The following is an 18,929-nucleotide window of genomic DNA, read 5'->3' as shown; positions in this document are numbered from 1 at the left end:
CAGAGTGGGCTGCAAGTGAGAACATAAAGGTAATAATACTGTTCATCATGTTGGAAACTACCTAATGGTCAATAAACAATATTTTGAAAATGAAAAGACAATGTTTTGTCACTACTTACTCGAAGAACACAAAAGCACATTTTCAACATCTGGACTGTCTTCAGTCCAACTCAGGTCCACAAATTTTGTCGCACTTTAATACTTGACACAAATTGTAACACAGTTCACATACGAAACAGTGTGTCATAAGTAAAGGTGCGTTGTTGACACTGAACCCCAGAAGAACGATGTCTGAAGTAAGTTGTGTAAACGTTATGTTTAACATAGTTCCAAGGCAAATAAATAAGTGTGCGCGATCAGTGGATGTGGGAGATCGCTAAACACGGTTAGCTCTACCAGTCACATGCACAGAAGTTCCTCAGCAGCCGTTTGACATAAAGTAGATAACACGATGATGCAGTCTCACTGTGAAAATGGTTCTAGGTTGATGGCCAACTGACTTTCGGGTACACGTTCAGTATGTCAAAGCAATACCTAAGACCGTCTTCTGCAGCAAAGGCAGGTGTAACAGCGCATTCAATCATGAAACAGCATACAAGCATCGATGTCATAGAGTTGGCTGTTCCACACAAGTAAGGTCATAGAGTACTGCCAACTTCATTTGGTACCTTTGACAGCTGTTGCTAGGCCGGCCGGGATGGCCGAGCGGTTCTAGGCGCTACAGTCTGGAACCGCGCGACCACTACGGTCGCAGGTTCGAATCCTGCCTCGGGCATGGATGTTTTTGATGTCCTTTGGTTAGTTAAGTTTAAGTAGTTGTAATTTCTAGGGGACTGATACCTCATAAGTCAAGTCCCATAGTGCTCAGAGCCATTTGAACAATTTTGAACAATGTAAGTTTGTTAGTTTAACCTCACTTCTGAAGACACTTGGTGTCACGGTGTATTTCGACCCTAGTGGGAATGGCTACCGATTCAGATAGCCTTTCTTGCATTGACTTCAGCATTGTGTTTAAACAAAAAAGAAAATGACGCGCTGGTCCCGGGAATGGTCGAAAATGAGAACTACGCCTTTGAAAATCTGACAAAGGTTATATTACACTCAAAACCTGATTTCATCAACTTCTTAGTTATTTCGCCCTTGCATTGAAAAAATAAGACAAGTATGTATTCTCCTCTACTTGGTCCTTCAATTTTTTTAATTTCCTGTGGCATCAAGGATAAGTTACTTAGATAGGAGTGCAATGGTGTTAATGGTAATACAATATACATAAAGTACAGATAGACTTTTATTGTATTGTTCACCCGCTTGTATGGTAAGTGTAGAATAAACATGCACGTCCGTCATATTGTCAGATTTGCTGTCTATCAAACTTTCTCTCTAACATTTTAAACATAGTGCATGTTTGACAAACACGTCAATCAAAGCCACACATTGTCAAATATTTGACAAAGCTGGTAAATTCTGACATTGTTTTATCACTCACGGACGCGTTTAGAACGGAAAGGACGGCTTCCCTGTAAGGAGACAGGGCCACGCGCGCCGCCCACCGACGCCCAGAGGTCGACGAACCCTGCCACGCTCACCGCCGACCCACTTCCGCTCACCCTCGTCGCTCACTGCAGCTCCACTAGCGCGACATGTAGCTGAAAAGTTGTCACCTTGACAGTGACACTGTTTTCAAGCTAAAATCGGTTTTTCTGTGTAGTCACTTTTTAGGTCAGTGCACTTCAAAGGGATGGAACGTGTCCCTGAAGGGTATTCTACAGACACCCACGGATGCAACATCTACTGCTAGCTAAAGCCCTTCGAAGAGTTCAAAGCGTCTTCCAAACATTGATTTTTCAGATGCATCAAAAGCTGTTATTCAGAAGGCGCCAAATATGCTCTGATAGGGGTTCCGACTCAGATCCCGAAGTTTCCGCATTGCCGAAGCAGTTTTGTTCTGATGTAAGATGATTATTTCCTTTTACAAGCCTAACTTTTCGCCTTATTTGTTAATAAAATACTTCGTTGTGGCCGGCAGTTTTGTATTACCCTTTGTAAGGTACCCAATAAATAGATTCCTTTCTGCATCCCAGATAATACTAGTCATAGGCTTTCTGACAGATGAAATTCGGAGCAAGCCCACCTATTTCCACCAATTTCTTCTATTGCTGTTCCATTCCGGCGTTGAGTATCTAGCCGCGTTTCATCCACAGCATGAAACCGGAGCACAAAATAAGTAGGATTAACGAAACATCAGTGTTGAGAAATTAGTATCATTTTATGTCGGTTGTCGTTCAAAATATGCTCCACTTATATTGGAAAACTTTCTCGCGATTATAAAAAAAATTAAGTAGCCTCTCTGTTTCTTCTGATACGCGTAGGAAGACACTCTTCCGATCGTTGATCTCCAATGCCGTCTTCTGCACTTCCTGAAACCTTCCGATTGACTTCCTTCTTCTGTGAAGTCTTCAGGAACAGTATGACCAAGTTGAAATTCTCCATCCAAGGAGCAGACTCCTTATAAATTCCCACAAAATTCAACTTAATTTCGATTGTTTGTAAAAGGTTCAAAACAGTGTTTTATAGTTTGGCGACTACAGAGTTTAAGAATCTGTGCAAACAAATCAGGTTGACGTTTGATTTGAATTTCTGCGCCATACAGACCATCACAACAAAAGCAAAGTTTTATATATGTACTCACCACCTCTGTCAAGATGAGGAATTTAATCCTTGCCTTTGCACGCAAAGTATTTGCATTGGTGAAAGGGGCCCCAAGCAGCTGGTTTGGCAGTAAATCTACCCATGTATGATTAAATGTACGTAGCTATTTCACTGTTTACGGAGAATCAGGCAATATTTGGATTTTATCGACTCCGAGTTTTTCTGGGCAGGTGGAAGTGAAGTGTCAGACTCCTACGATACGCGAACTACCTGCCAATTTAACATTGACTTGATGACATTGACATTTCAGTCGACAGGTATATGAAATGATATACACCATCGGACGAAACAATTGTCAGACATTTAGCGAATTACTACAGCAAATCACAATCACAATCATGGTCGAAATTTGTAGTCTTAGTCTGTATAGTGAGACGACTTGCCTTGACGGCTAGAGAAACGATCATTAAAGTGCCGTACGTATCCAGTGTAAAACGATGCACCAATGTGCGATGTTACCTTTACTACAAGCAAGCTCCACTATACATTAAGTATATTGTGGTGTGACGCACGCCATTAAAGACTTAAGTAAGCGTTAAAACTTCTAGTTTCATCTAAACCCATACTCTATAGGCCACTGTAGTGTGTATGGTGGAGGATACCATTTACAACTACTAGACATTTCCTTTCCTATTCCACTCGTAAATGGATAGATAAGAAAAAGAATGCCTATATGTTTCCGTGCAAGTCCTGATTTATCTTCTCTGTGGTTCTGAAGCGAAATGCACTTTGCTGCTAATGGACTCGCTGTGCAGTCAGTTACAAATGCCTTCGCTAAATTCCCTTAGGGATAAACGGTACTTATAAATTGCGGAAAAATCGAAATATTTTATGACTTTATTAAAATAGTCTTTCATGATTACATTGATATACATTATAGGGTTTCAAATGAAAAATGACCTATATACACCAAATTTTAAAGTTACGGTCATGTATGCCGCCACGTCTCCTTTGTTTCTGTTACAGAAACCATAATTTTTTTTTTTTTGAAAAGAACTGAACTTTGTTTCCAGCGATTATACGTATGATACACTGTATATGTTGGTAACATTGTAGATTTCTAATATCTGTAAATGATTACCTTTTGTTTGTCAGAAGCAGTTTGTTCGCGTGCTACTGAATGTTTGTTGCCCAAGTGCTACATATATTTGTGGAAGTACATATCCTTTAGTGTGCATTAAATACTAACTATGCCACACATCAAGAAATTCAATAAAAGGAAATTCCGTGGTAACCAGTTCAAACAAAGCAAGCCACACCGTTGAAAGTATCCTATGCCTCAGTTCTTCAGGGAAGAAATTGCCACATAGCAGATTTTTGTGTTAACGTGGACATCTTATCTTTGATAAAGGAAGTGGCAAAATGTAAACAATGTGATGGTGTAGGGGGTCTGGAAATAACTGAACAACAAGGTAGCAGGAAGGGTTTAGCGTCAAAATTAGTTATTTGGTGTAGATCCAGCAATAAATCTACCTCAAAAATGACTTCTAATATTGTGCATAATTCATATGATGTGAATTTGAAGTTAGTGTATACAATGCGTGCAATAGGAAAAGAAAAAAAAGGCTGCTCAACCGTTTTGTGGTTTGATGGACCTTCCTCCTCCTCCCATAGGTTCAACAAGTACATAAAAATACTTTTAGGTGCCATCAGGTTTGTATCTAAATCATCTATGAAACGTGTAGTAGACGAAACTATAAATATTAGTGGAATCAGGGACATTTTTGTTGCGCTTGGTGGGACATGGCAACGTCGAGGACATCGTTCATTGAATGGTGTTGTAACTGCTACTTCCCTGGAGAATGGAAAAGTTGTTGATGTTGAGTGCTTATCTAAGTACTGCCACACCTACCACGGTAACACTGGAGGACATATTGAACATCAGTGTTCTAAGAATTATGATGGTTACAGTGGAAGTATGGAGTGTGATGGAGCTCTGAAAATATTTCAGAGGTCAGCGCCCGTTTATGACGTTAGATATACGAAGTACCTAGGCGTTGGGGACTCTAAAGCTTTCAATAAAATTAATGAGTTAAATGTTTATGGCGATTCTTTGGTAACAAAACTGGAGTGTTGTGGACATGGGCAAAAGGGGATGGGTGCTAGATTGAGGAAGCTACGAAGAGAGATGATTTTCCATGAGATAGCAACTGTCTGGCCGAGGCAGATTGACAAATTGAAACAGACCTGCTTCAGAATTATTGTGGACTGGCCATTAGACGAACTGCACATCTGAATAGTGCTACAGCAATGAGAAAAGCTGTATGGGCCACCTACTTTCATAAGTTGTCCACAGATGACCACCCTGTTCTTGGAGTTCGCCCTAAAGGAGCAGAATCTCGGTGTAGTTACAAAAAGCAAAAGAAAGTGGTCAAATATACCAACATAAACATTCTCTTCCTGAGCCTGTCATGAAATAAAATTAATTTTTAGAGTCGTGAGTGACCTTGTTCTGCTTAGTAAATGTCTGCATGGGGCACTCAGAATACAAATGAAAGTTTCAACCATTCCATATGGAAAACATTACCCAAGAATGTTTTTGTAGGACTAAATACATTAAAAGTTGGTGTACTAGATGCAGTGAAATGTTTCAGTGATATAGTGATAATAGGAAGGTTGCAAGTCCTGAGAAATTTAGGCGCGGCGCGCAAATTGTCGCCCATGAAGACGAATGCCTCCGCAATATGCTGCCGATATGGTTGCACTATTTGTCGGAGGATGGCATACATGTATCGTACAGCCATTACGGCGTCTGCCGTGACCACCAGCAGCGGCGTACATCAGCCCCACATAATGCCACCCCAAAACAGCAGGGAACATCCACCTTGCTGCACTCGCCGGGCAGTTTGTCTAAGGCGTTCAGCCTGAGCGAGTTGCCTCCTAACACTTCTCCGACGATTGTCTGGTTGAAGGAATATGAGACACTCCTCGGTCCGGGCCGAAATGGCAGAGCAGTTCTAGGCCCTTCAGTCTGGAACCGCGCGACCGCTACGGTCGCAGGTTCGAATCCAGACTCGGGCATGGATGTGTGTGATGTCCTTAGGTTAGCTCGGTTTAAGTAGTTCTAAGTTCTAGGAGACTGATGACCTCAGATGTTAAGTCCCATAGTGCTCAGAGCCCTTTGAACCATTTGAACCACTCATCGGTGATTTCCATGTGCGTTCGTCGCACCCTATAAGACTTTCTTTTTCCTCGTGCCATGCTTTAGTTAAATGTACTACACCATTACAGTTGCATTAGCAAACATTTTAAATTCGATAGCTTGCTGCATGTCATACTAAGTGCTTGGTCTACTTGAAATGTGAGCTACAAGTAGCTATTACTATTTATCTTTTGTTCAGTAACGAGAAGCCGCTTAGTAATTGTATCGGTTAAGACTGAGGGGACAGGGGTTTAAATGTCAGTCTGACATTATGCAAACAAAGCTGAGCCTGTGAAACCAACGGTGAGCTCGCTCGTAACATTTGAGTCAACAACTTTGTGCTCTTCATGTACTGCTCAACTGCCGTTCAAGCTGCCTTGTATTCCTCTGTGCAGTTACGGGGTTAGTGTTAATGTCTGCATAGGCATATAGTTACTCTTTAAATTCCATAGCGGAGAATGTTGACTATACTCTCATAAGTATATTTCTGCCCTCTTCCTGCAGCTCAGTCTTTGTTTCCTAACGAAGCAATCCTCCGTTGTAGCTGGGGAGGAAGTATTTTCACATCAGCATGATAGTTACACCCTTTCCATTCCATTAAGATTGACTGTGTGAGCTCTATTTGACAACGTAATTTCAGTGGTTCTATCTTCACGATTCTTTCCCTTGTAAATATTGTTGAGCAGCTTTCCTCTATATGCATTTATCGTGTAAAGAACCCTGTCGTAGTTTGAACATATCTGTAAAGATGTCGTTTGTTGTGCCAGCAATATCGCCGCGGATCGCGAGACTAGACGTGTCCGTACTGCCGGTGCTGCCAAAGGTAGACCACTGAACAGTGGACACAAGGCTGCTCCCTATTACCAATCCCGGCTTTACCGTCCTTAAGCAACTTTCAATAGATTCTTAAGACAGCACCATACGATTCGCTGTTCGCGAGACTCTCGTTCCCAGTCGCCGGCCCGCAGCAACCGACCGTTTATCAAAGTCGCTTATGTCGGCGGATTTCCTCATTAGACTCTGCTGCGGCATTCAGTGCTTCTTTGGGCAATGCTCATGTTGTTTTGGCTAGTCAGTTCGTTGACTGTATCCGCATAAGTACAAAAGAAGGCCGGGATCCACACAAACTGAAAAATCGTCAGTAGAATGAAAAACAAATTGAATCAAAATAAGACTAAAGGGCGCTGTTTGGGACAGGCTTGCTTCTATACCTGCATAGCGCACACAACTTATTACATTGTAAATGTTTTAATATTGATAGCGATCCCACATACGTGAGCACAATTCTAGTATAGCTCATCCTCGCAGGGTTGACAAATTGCAGTGGCCTCTTTTCGAATAAGAGCCTTCTACCTTCTTTACTCTCACCAGTTTTCTTTACTCGCAAGTACTTACATTTCATTCCACGTCCATTAAAAGGGGGAAAAGAACACTGTCAAGGCCTAACCCAATTATGAACCAGGTGCAAATGATGAAACTTTGTACTTAGTCTATCCTGTTTTCTCCGCTGTATATCTAAGTTAGCCAAAGTCTGCCAGTACACTTAGCTTTCAGAACAGTATTTGAAATCTCTTCCGTTGTAACCGGGAGCGACCGCTAATGCTTTTGTGCTGCTGTCTCACTACTCGCTCGGCTCCCGCAAGAAACGCTGTAGATAGAAGTACCCAGCTAAGCCCCAACCGCGCATTCAATCTACTGCCGCACTGTCCACGGGGTACACTCTATTTTAAGACTACTCTTATCGGATACCAGTCATCTCTAAAATCAGATGCCACAAGCAGGGCCAGTTTAAGGCCCAAACTACACAAGCCACCTCTTGGGGCGTCATGCTGACAATCGCACCTGTTGGGCCACATCTGTAAGATTTCTATACAGGACGTATCACGATTGGTAGCGGCCGCTTTGGGCGCCGAACTGACTCGGGCCTCCAAATGCAAGAGTTGTATCCAGTGCGCATCACAGTCGATAGTGGCAACTGACAGGGGTGTAAGTCACAAGCTGCCACTGCTGATAGTGATACGTCCTGTACAGAAATCTTACAACAGCGGGTCTTAAGGTAATTTTCCAGTGAACGGTCGGAGAAACAGTAAGAATTTTCATAAAGTTTATGAGGGTCGAACTACATAATGTGAACTCTGAATACGAAGAAATTTTAGGACAATGAAAGTGTTTTAAGGATGAGGATTTTGGTGTAAGAATAATCAGATTAGCTTTGATATAAACTTCATTATATAAACATTTATGTCGGTCAGTAATTTAAAAAAAATTTCTGCCAGTCTATAGACTTATTAGGTACTTTTCATAGATGCTTAAAACTTTGTGCACACATTTATGGCATTGCTATCTAAGAAGTAAACTGCAATCAAATAATTTCAATCAATAGTTTTTATACTATAAATACATAAATTAGACAATCAAAATTAATTTTTTATAATTAATAAGAGTATTTTTCCTCTTGGTGATAGTAAGCTGGTGTCTAGTCTACTTTTGTACAAATGGAAGCCTCAAATACCATATAAAATTTCAGACCGCTAGCTCAAATAGTTTTTTTCCGCATAAAATAAACGTCACAAAATTTGATTCTCAGGAAATTCAGATCGAAGGTTCATTTCATCTGTTACTCACCTTTATTGTTCTCAAAACCATTAAGTTGCGTAATATTCATGGTTTGTGTGTTCATCTTCTCTCTTCCTTTTCTTGCCCCTCTTTGCTATTCTGGCTTCTTTAGTTGCCTCAAGAACCGATTTGTCGCCTTCGGCCATTTAGAGGAATCAATTGCCATCTGTGCTTGTCTCATTGAAACCAGGAGTTGGTCCCAACAACTCTAAAACGTCACTTCTGCTAACTGTCCTATGATTAAAGCAAACAACTGCATCTAATACGCTTAATGCATGGTATTGAAACTAAGAAACACAGTTTTAAGCAAGCATTCCCATATCACATAGTTGAAACAGTCATTAACTTTTGTGTCTTTCCATGTAAGCACTGTGACAATAGTTTAGTGTCATTTAGTTCCCTGAATATTGGGTTAATTGCTTCAAATACCTCAAATGGCAGGGAGTGATTGTGTACCTAAGTCTCACCATTTGCAATTGCTTTTTTTGTATCCACGCCATGTGTCTACACCAGTGTCGCAGAGAGCATGCTGTGGATGGTCATCCGTAGAAGCTTTATGTAAAAGGTAGCAGACACTGCTTTCTTCATGGCCTCAATATTGTCTCGATTCCTTCTTATCGCTAAACCATAATAGAGCTGCAGTTTGTCCACCTCTTCCTTAGTAAGTCGACCCCCTACCACCAATTGGTTTGCCATCACTGAGTTCCCCCCCCTCCCCCCTTCCTATCTTTTATTAGCTTATGTAAACGTGTGCCCATCCTCTTTTGTACATGACCAACGCGCTCTAACTTTACAACTTTTCCAGTTATTCCACAAGGCACATTTTCCGACACATTTGCAAACCCTTTGGAGTCTCCGATTCCAAGTACTTCACATACTGTACACCATTTTTCTCTTCTGACCTTCGAAATATTCTGAGAGCTGATTCCATTCCACCACTGTACCCATAAAAATTCTGAAACAAACTTGATTCTGGTTATTTCCTGTGCAACCATAACAGTACTTTATCATAAATTCTATGTCAGTCACTTTTCAATTTTCTAGGGATGTTGCGGTGACAACACCATTCAGTGATAGGTGACCACACTTTTACCATGTCCCATCAAAGGCTGCAGCTATATCAGTGTCACCTTCATTGCATGACACAGTTTCTTCTACTACTTTCTTTGTTGACATAGAAGTCACTTGACAAAGCCTTTCAAGAAGTAACTGTGTGTACTTCTCAAATCTTTTAGGTGGGGGCAAATTCATGATAGCACAAAATGTCTGAGCTGCCTTTCTACCTTTCCCAGTACACCTCATTCCATATGGAAGTCTTATATTTGTATTATAAACTCTTCCTTTGCAGAATCCAGAAGAATACCCAGTTTTAGTCACCCCCACTGAAATAACAAAACACCTTTCTTTGGAAGCGAACATAAAGCACTCAATTCAGCAAATATGGAAACACATTCCATTACAGTGTTTGGATAATATTTTATAGAAATGTCACTCTGGGTGCTCAAATATTTTAGCTTCTGTCTTGGAGGCACATGGTGGAGTCGACATAACACCCAGTTGGTTTGTGGATGTAATTACACAGTGTCAACTTTCCAACGAAGTAAACCGATTACCATAAAACTTAAGTTTTTCCGCTCAGAACACTTTTTTGGAGGCGTAACTACTTGAGAGAATGACACAGCACCAACAACTCAACAACGTACAACAGTTTGAACACAAACAACTCTCGAAAGCCATAGATACACAAAAGAAAACAAAGGAGCATCGGAAAGCGGTTATGCTAATAGGGCTGCCAACTCGGAAAACCAATACGCAGTGTATCTTTCCGAAGTGGCAAAATAATGACGCCATTTGACATCCGACCGACGCGGAAACGACGCCGCCGCCGCCTACCGACATATATTTAAATTTGTTTTTAAAGATGTTCCTGATGTCCGAAGCAATTAATTTAACTACCATTTTGTTCACAAAACTGTAAATATTAAGACTGAAGACAAATTTGAATTCTTGAAGTAGATTCACTAGCAAGTGTCCTTCAAGCGGCTCTGGCTACCGACCCTGCTGTCGCCACACAATGACATGCGCTGAACTATTTCTGTAGCAGTCGAACTGCCATTGTTACGTTTGCCTGAAAGTAATAACTCTCACTCAGAAAGGTGACCCTGAGATAATTAATACAACGGGTAATGTGTGATTGAATGAAAATTCTTCTCGAAACCGAGGTTTTTGTAAAGCATAATTCCACTAAGTCCTGATCCAAAACCTAAATATCTTGTGGAAATAAGCGAAATTACAATTCAAAATAATTGCCTCGCAGCTGGAACACTTAGTCATTTTCTTCGTTCCTGATCCCAAGTGGCACACCCAAGTGTAACAGTATATGTAAGTAACAACTGTGATGATTGTAAATTACCTACTCAGGTTGGACAGTATAATAAATTGCTAACATAATTAACTTCCAGAGGGAGCTCAACAAAAATATCATTGGCCTATAGTTTATGCGTGGTGATAAACGTAGCTGTTGTAGAGCTGTTTTATACGTAGATTTAATGTGTGAGTGATATGAAATCATGATGATCTAGTGTATTCTGTTTGTTCCGCATTTCTTTACCTGGAATATAATCTATGCCCCAGTAGTTCTTTTTCTCCAGCTCTTGCTTTTATGATCGTCTGTTGGACCACGACTATTGTGTCCCGGTCACCAATGAGTTTCAGAGGAAAATAATTTAATTTATTGTTCGGTACAACCACACTAATTTCAAACCAAATGACCGGATCGGCCATTCTCAGCATCGTTTCAAAGGATCGGCATAGACCTGGGAGCGAAATGGACAACTGTAAAGTTTACAGTTCGGGCCGGAATAAACTTCAGTGACTTACTTGATAGTTATGTCATATAGTAAACGTTGCGACAGTTTGGTTGGAAGAGGCTAGTTTAAGTTTTCCTCAATGGTATGTGCTGGAAACAACACTGCCATATTCGGCGGGAGAGAATGGGCACAATGGCATATCTTAATGGGTTAAAAAGTGAAGAAAGCGTGAAAATTTTACAGAAAGCCGTTAGTGTAAAGATGCTCTGTGGCTGGATTCAGAATTGGTGAAAGGAAGTTCAATTAGGGCCATGTTCACAGTTGTAAATGAGCCAGTGTCGTTATCTCTCAATTCAAACGAACGTTGTCAGAGTTCGGGAGTTTACTGGTTCTCGGTCCGTTTTCGCTGAGGGGACTACAATGGTTAGTACAAGGGGTATATCAGCATCAATTGTAGGCGTACTTCATCATCAGTGTAATCACACAGCAGACTACAGTGGAACAGAACATGGAAATAAAACTGTAGTGTAAATTCGTAGTACATGAAATGTGGTTTAATAAACAGAATTACGTTAAATATATTCTTAAATTGTGCGAACATAAAAGTATCACTTCCAGCGCTTTAAAAATTGTTCACAGCAAAGTGCACGTAATAGTAATCGTAAACTTTGTTTATTGCACTCAACTCAAAACAGCTAATGATTAATTCCTCCCAAAGAGAAGTCAGAGTAATCAGTGGACCTTAGGTAGGTAGGCAGGCAGGGCCGGTTCGAGAAAGTTTTTTTTCCACACAGGGCCCTAAACCAGTCCCGCTGGAAAGTATACAAGGTTGTGACAAACCAACGTGACGAGCCTGCGACTAAATGCTTGCTTATGTTTATGCAATCCTCTGCAGACATATTAGAGAGGAAGGAAAGAATGTAAGGGAAAGTCCTCTGAAAGCTCAGAGATTGGAATAACAGAGCATTATTCTGAAGGTGTTTCGATGACCCTCTGCCAGGCACTGAAGTGTGACTTGCAGAACATCCATTTAGATGTAGATAGTCATAAGATTCTAAAGTTTCGTTTTCTTCCCTGTTGCAGCTCGGGGAGCGTGGCTCTGGCCTGCGAGCGCGGGGAGAGGTACAAGACTTCTTCAAGCTACGGGAGGAGTGTCTGGCCCAGGGTTCGCTGTTTGAGGATCCGGAATTTCCTGCTCAAGATTCGTCCATCTTCTATAGCAAGAGTCCGCCGAAGCCGTTCGAATGGAAGCGTCCAATGGTAAGTGCTTTTGTTTAGTATATGCTTACGTGTATACGTTGACGCCATCTCGAATGTAGGTCTACTCAGTACGGGCTCAGAATTATTGCTATACAGTCCGAAGCGCCCAGGTTATGCGTAAAGCGTAGATATCCATAAAGCAACTATCTTAGACATAAACATATCCACGACATAACACCTACAGCTCAGTAACGTTGTTCCTACGCCCATAATCATTTCTGCAACCCGTGCAATACGGTCAGCAGAGGTACTGAATGGTGCAGTGGCTTCCAGTATCTTACAGCGTGGTGTTGTTTTTGCGTGGTATGATTGCTCACATGGTAAATTCCTTACCAACCTTATGACGAGGAAGGGAGCACTTTCAGAGTATGCATTGCCGTCCGCGGTGATCGCACACCCTGTTAAAGCACGTGCCGCCGTTTTTAATGTCCAGACACTATCATGAAACGCGATGAGTTGAGTGTAACTAATGCTCTTCAATAAGTGTCATTTCTGTTGGTCTCATGGCGTGTTTCTTTGTTAACTTCTGTGCTATACTGTAGCAGTTCTTTCTATAAGGGACAGTCAAATGTAAATGAAGCAGGGGGGGGGGGGGGTGGTGGTGGTGGTGGTGGTGGTGGTGGTGGTGGTGGTGGTGGTGGTGGTGGTGGTGGTTAAGGGTAAGTAAACTGTTTAGTACTTCTAAAGTAATCGCTGTAACTGAAACAAGACAATCATTGCCCTCATGGAAAAATTTTTGCTGTTGCCTGGAGAATCACGATTGCACGCACGCTTCCTCATCTTCGTCCGAAGCAAATAGACGGCCACGAATGCTTTATTTCACCCCACCAAAAGTGTGGAAATCGCACGGGGAGAGATCGGGACTGTCTAGAGGATGTATAAGGGATTCCCAGCGAAACTTCTGCTGCGTACAATAAATAACGTCGGCAACATCTGAACGCCCATTATATTGCGACAGAATTGTATCGTCTGTCAACAGTCCTGGGCGTTTGGACTTACGGTGCGCTTCAATTTTTGCGAAGTGACCACGTACCCCTGTGCCTTAATAGTGGCACCGTGTTCCAGGAAGTCCGTGAGAAGGGCTCTTGCAGTCAAAAAAGTCATCTCTTATGTGGACTAGACTGCAGAAGTTTCGCTGGGAAGCCCTTACACATCCTACATACAGTCCCGATCTCACCCCCATGCGATTTCCATATTTTTGAAGCAGTGAACGAAGGAATTCGTGGCCGTCATGTGCTTCGGACGAAGATGTGCAGCCCCTCCCCCCCCCCCCCCCCCCACCACCCGCCCCTGTGTAAACTTATGCTTCCGCCGACAACCGCAAAAATTTTTCCATGAAGGCATTAACCGTCGTGTCTCACTGTGGGATAAATGTACTAACAGTTGTGGCGATGACTTCTGAAATACAAACGGTTCACTTTTTCTCGTTTTCGTCTGACTGCCACTTATACACATGGTCAAAGTTCCATCGAGCTATGTTAATTGACGATAAGCCATCACACGAAAATTAGTTTCGTTTTGGAGTTTGCACGCCAGTGTAATTTTGCTATATTCCCATGTCAAGTCACGCTAAGTACTTCGTCTTGGATGCTTCTTTGTACAATTTCCAGTGTTTAATTTTCAGACTTGTAATCTAGTAATGCACCTTTCGACCTGTTTACGTATAATTGCGGTTGCCAAATCTAGCTGGGGGCTCGTTTGGACCCTCTGAGGTGGAGGTGTAGAAAGGAAGTAAAAAATCTATTTAATATAATTACTTTTTATTTTAAACAGTTATATGGAACTTTTTGCGGTACAGATAGTTGGTACGCCATATTATTCTGAAGATTTCGCCCTTCTGTGATACGACCTTGTCAACATAAATTTATTGACATAAATAAGACTAACTGGGGCTGCATTTACATTAAATGTGTCGTTAACAGATGGCGTTACTTCAGTACTCGAGCTAAGCTCTTAACAATATTTTGCAAAATTTGGAGAAAACTGGGTTTAGGTCCTTAACGGTGGCAGTTCCGAAACATCGGAGCGGATGGGAACCGTATGTATAACGCATTTCCATTTTTTGAGACTCAACTACCAGTCCCTAAACTTCGATCAGAGTATTCCCTTACTGTTTCGTGACTGTGAAGCATTATATTTATTTAGTACATTATTCCTAGGCAATAATTTGTTCGGTATTCTAAATGATACAAACATTATTCAGTACCAGGGTAGGTTAAACCACACAAAGACATCTACATCTACATGACTACTCTGCAATTCACATTTAAGTGCTTGGCAGAGGGTTCATCGAACCACAATCATACTATCTCTCTACTATTCCACTCCCGAACAGCGAGCGGGAAAAACGAACACCTAAACCTGTCTGTTCGAGCTCTGATTTCTCTGATTTCTCTTATTTTATTTTGATGATCATTCCTACCTATGTAGGTTGGGCTCAACAAAATATTTTCGCATTCGGAAGAGAAAGTTGGTGACTGAAATTTCGTAAAAAGGTCTCGCCGCGACGAAAAACGTCTATGCTGTAATGACTTCCATCCCAACTCGTGTATCATATCTGCCACACTCTCTCCCCTATGATACAAAACGAGCTGCCCTTTTTTGCACCCTTTCGATGTCTTCCGTCAATCCCACCTGGTAAGGATTCCACACCGCGCAGCAATATTCTAACAGAGAATGAACGAGCGTAGTGTAAGCTGTCACTTTAGTGGACTTGTTGCATCTTCTAAGTGTCCTGCCAATAAAACGCAACATCTGGCACGCCTTCCCCACAATATTATCTATGTGGTCTTTCCAACTGAAGTTGTTCGTAATTTTAACACCCAGGTACTTAGTTGAATTGACAGCCTTGAGAATTGTACTATTTATCGAGTAATCGAATTCCAACGGATTTCTTTTGGAACTCATGTGGATCATCTCACACTTTTCGTTATTTAGCGTCAACTGCCACCTGACACACCATACAGCAATCTTTTCTAAATCGCTTTGCAACTGATACTGGTCTTCGGATGACCTTACTAGACGGTAAATTACAGCATCATCTGCGAACAATCTAAGAGAACTGCTCAGATTGTCACCCAGGTCATTTATATTGATCAGGAACAGCAGAGATCCCAGGACGCTTCCCTGGGGAACACCTGATATCACTTCAGTTTTACTCGATGATTTGCCGTCTATTACTACGAACTGCGACCTTCCTGACAGGAAATCACGAATCCAGTCGCACAACTGAGAAGATACCCCATAGCTCCGCACCTTGATTAGAAGTCGCTTGTGAGGAACGGTGTCAAAAGCTTTCCGGAAATCTAGAAATGCGGAATCAACTTGAGATCCCCTGTCGATAGCGGCCATTACTTCGTGCGAATAAAGAGCTAGCTGCGTTGCACAAGAGCGATGTTTTCTGAAGCCATGCTGATTACGTGTCAATAGATCGTTCCCTTCGAGGTGATTCCTAATGTTTGAATACAGTATATGCTCCAAAACCCTACTGCAAACCGACGTCAATGATATAGGTCTGTAGTTAAATGGATTACTCCTACTACCCTTCTTGAACACTGGTGCGACCTGCGCAATTTTCCAATCTGTAGGTACAGATCTGTCGGTGAGCGAGCGGTTGTATATGAGTGCTATGTAGGGAGCTATAGTATCAGCGTAATCTGAAAGGAACCTAATCGGTATACAATCTGGACCTGAAGACTTGCCCGTATCAAGCGATTTGAGTTTCTTCGCAACCCCTAAGGTATCTACTTCTAAGAAACTCATGCTAGACCTCCAGAACCATGACCCTGGTGCGTTATCAGGCCACTTGGAGTGCTGAAAGTTCATCGGCCATTCATGTCGTTTTCTTATTGGGTGATTAATAATCTTCCATGATTTTTTCACTTTCATAGTAAACAGAAACTGGTTTCATTGCATTGTTCCCAATCACGCCCACTTGTGTTAATTGCACTCTTGTAATTGCATTGTAAATATGTCGCTCGCTTTCTGCTTATTTTTGCTCGTATCCATAATAATTGGTGGGATTCCATATTTGTTCTGTTGTTTCCATACAAAACAGAAGATGGCTTCGTTGCAAGGTGTTCCGTGGACTTATCTACATTTGTTCCGGTTTATAAATCTCTTCGTGCACTGCTATATTTAAATGCATTGTAAGTATATTGATTACATTCTTCTTCATTTTTTGTTTGCATCTGTTCTCTGTACTTCATGTTTGATGGAGAATCCCTTGTTAGCAGCTTTTGAGAAAACTAGTATTCAACATTATTACATCTTGTTACAGGATGACTATGTAATTCTGCTTCGAATGTTATTTCTTGCCATTGAGTGTGTATTGCTGTCTTGGTGAATAGAACATGCTTCCTTATAACTGGAAATGTAAACAGTAAGTATGCAAATATGTTCACATATTTTTAACAGATACTGCGAACATTACAATTTAGTAGAAATCAATATACTTGAATCATCCCCTTCATTGAAAATTTCAGTCTCCATTAAAGGCGATGAAATATAAAAAAATGGATTGAGTAAACATAAAAAGTAACATAAGCAATATACTTACAGTGCATTTAAATTGACCGGTTCACTGAAGGATACTTAAGCAGGAACAAATACAGGATGTTTCAAAAAGAATATACATATTATGAACACGCACGCACACACGCACACTTATTAAAAAACTGGCGTAGCGAGGGGATCAAGTGGGCCTATCATGCCCTGTTTGCCACTGGCAGAAGAACGCCAAATGGTTACCAAGACGAGCAAGATTTTACGGAAACTCACGAAGTCGTTCCTGAAAGTATTTGTATGGAATGTAGCCATGTATAAAAGTGAAACATGGACGATAAATAGTTTGGACAAGAAGAGAATAGAAGCTTTCGAAATGTGGTGCTACAGAAGACTGCAGAAGATTAGATGGGTAGATCACGTAACTAATGATTAGGTATTGAATGGAATTGGGGAGAAGAGGAGTTTGTGGCCCAACTTGACTAGAAGAAGGGATTGGTTGGTAGGACATGTTCGGAGACATCGAGGGATCACCAGTTTAGTATTGGAGGGCAGCGTGGAGGGTAAAAATCGTAGAGGGAGACGAAGCGATGAATACACTAAGCAGATTCTGACGGATGTAGGTTGCATTTGGTACTGGGAGATAAAGAAGCTTGCACAGGATAGGGTAGCATGGAGAGTTGCATCAAACCAGTCTCTGGACTGAAGACAACAACAACATATCATATCATTAGAGTAAATGCCATGTATTGCATTATTGTGCGTTTCTGGAGGGAGGGAGGGGCGCCAATGAAGTGTAGTGTCGTACACTGGGCGCCGGGGCGTGGGTGGGGGGGGGGGGGGGGGGTTGCGACAGGGAAGTATTGTACTCTGGGAGTCGATGGTGACGGTCGCCAATAAAGTGTCGTGCCCCGGGCGCCAGTTAAGTTCCCTTATGTTTAATACATCCTTCACAAGAGACACGAAAAAGTCACGCTGATACTCGAATTCCTCTTATATTCGCGTAAGCATGTCCATCGTCGATGATATGGCAGTATGGATCCGGTTCTTCAACTCCTCTGGATTCTGCGGTGGTGTTGCTACATAAACTTTGTCCTTAATGAAACCCTACAGGAAGAAGTCAAAGCGCGTCAAATCTGGTGACCGTAGAGGCCAACTGAGAAGTGCTTATTCGCCGGTTGTTTGACGACCAATCCAACGGCCCGGTAGAGTATCCTTAAAGTTCAATGTGTGCGTGAGCATTCAATAGGCCCCAAATTAGAGAATTGTGTTTGTTTACTTTCGCACTGAGGTGGAAAGTCGCCTCTCAAAACCCTACAAATTGCTTTAGTAGGTAGTTGTAACTTCCGATTGGCACTACCAGTTTATTTTGCAGGACTGCGTTAGAAAGCGGTTTACATTAGTGCGACATACTCGTCTTTCCTCCTACGGACTGTCTATACCATCCGTTCAGTTTCGTACCTCACCTTGAAACATCTTTACACTATAATCACGTAATGACACTTCGTAAACTCGAGAACACACGATGATTCCTGCTGCGGGTCCAACATGTGACGGTAACCAAGAAAACAGAAGACAACAAATATCTAGGGGCAATAAATATGAACTAGAAAATTTATTAGTTCCCCCAATTACAGAGTTGCGGCGGAGCGATCGATAATTATACAGCATAATACTTTGCAATACTTAACATTCTCCTTTTAAACACCATGTATTCATGAGTCAACAGAAGACCATATGACGAAACAAGTTTGTTTTATATGAAACAAAACCACATATGGAATCGTTTACTTCACCCAAAATTACGGATGCCGTGCAAAAGTAAACCAGAATATGAGCAACATACTTAAATGCAATTAAGAGTTCAGTACAGACAAGAAGCGTAATCA

General features: G+C 41.6%; 1 protein-coding gene across 4 annotated transcripts in view; it reads left to right on the top strand.

Moving 5' to 3' along the window:
- The window catches only part of LOC126359655 (calpain-A), a 573,819-nt gene that overhangs the window by 438,516 nt on the left and 116,374 nt on the right, over positions 1 to 18,929 (top strand). For all 4 annotated transcript variants that reach the window (XM_050007648.1, XM_050007650.1, XM_050007649.1 and 1 more), the window contains one exon: positions 12,361 to 12,537. In XM_050007648.1, coding sequence (XP_049863605.1) covers positions 12,361 to 12,537 — 177 coding nt within the window. The remainder of the gene's footprint in view (positions 1 to 12,360; positions 12,538 to 18,929) is intronic.

The sequence above is a fragment of the Schistocerca gregaria genome, chromosome 1 (assembly GCF_023897955.1).
Source record: "Schistocerca gregaria isolate iqSchGreg1 chromosome 1, iqSchGreg1.2, whole genome shotgun sequence".
Lineage (NCBI taxonomy): Eukaryota > Metazoa > Arthropoda > Insecta > Orthoptera > Acrididae > Schistocerca > Schistocerca gregaria.
This window is presented reverse-complemented; position numbering and strand designations above follow the sequence as displayed.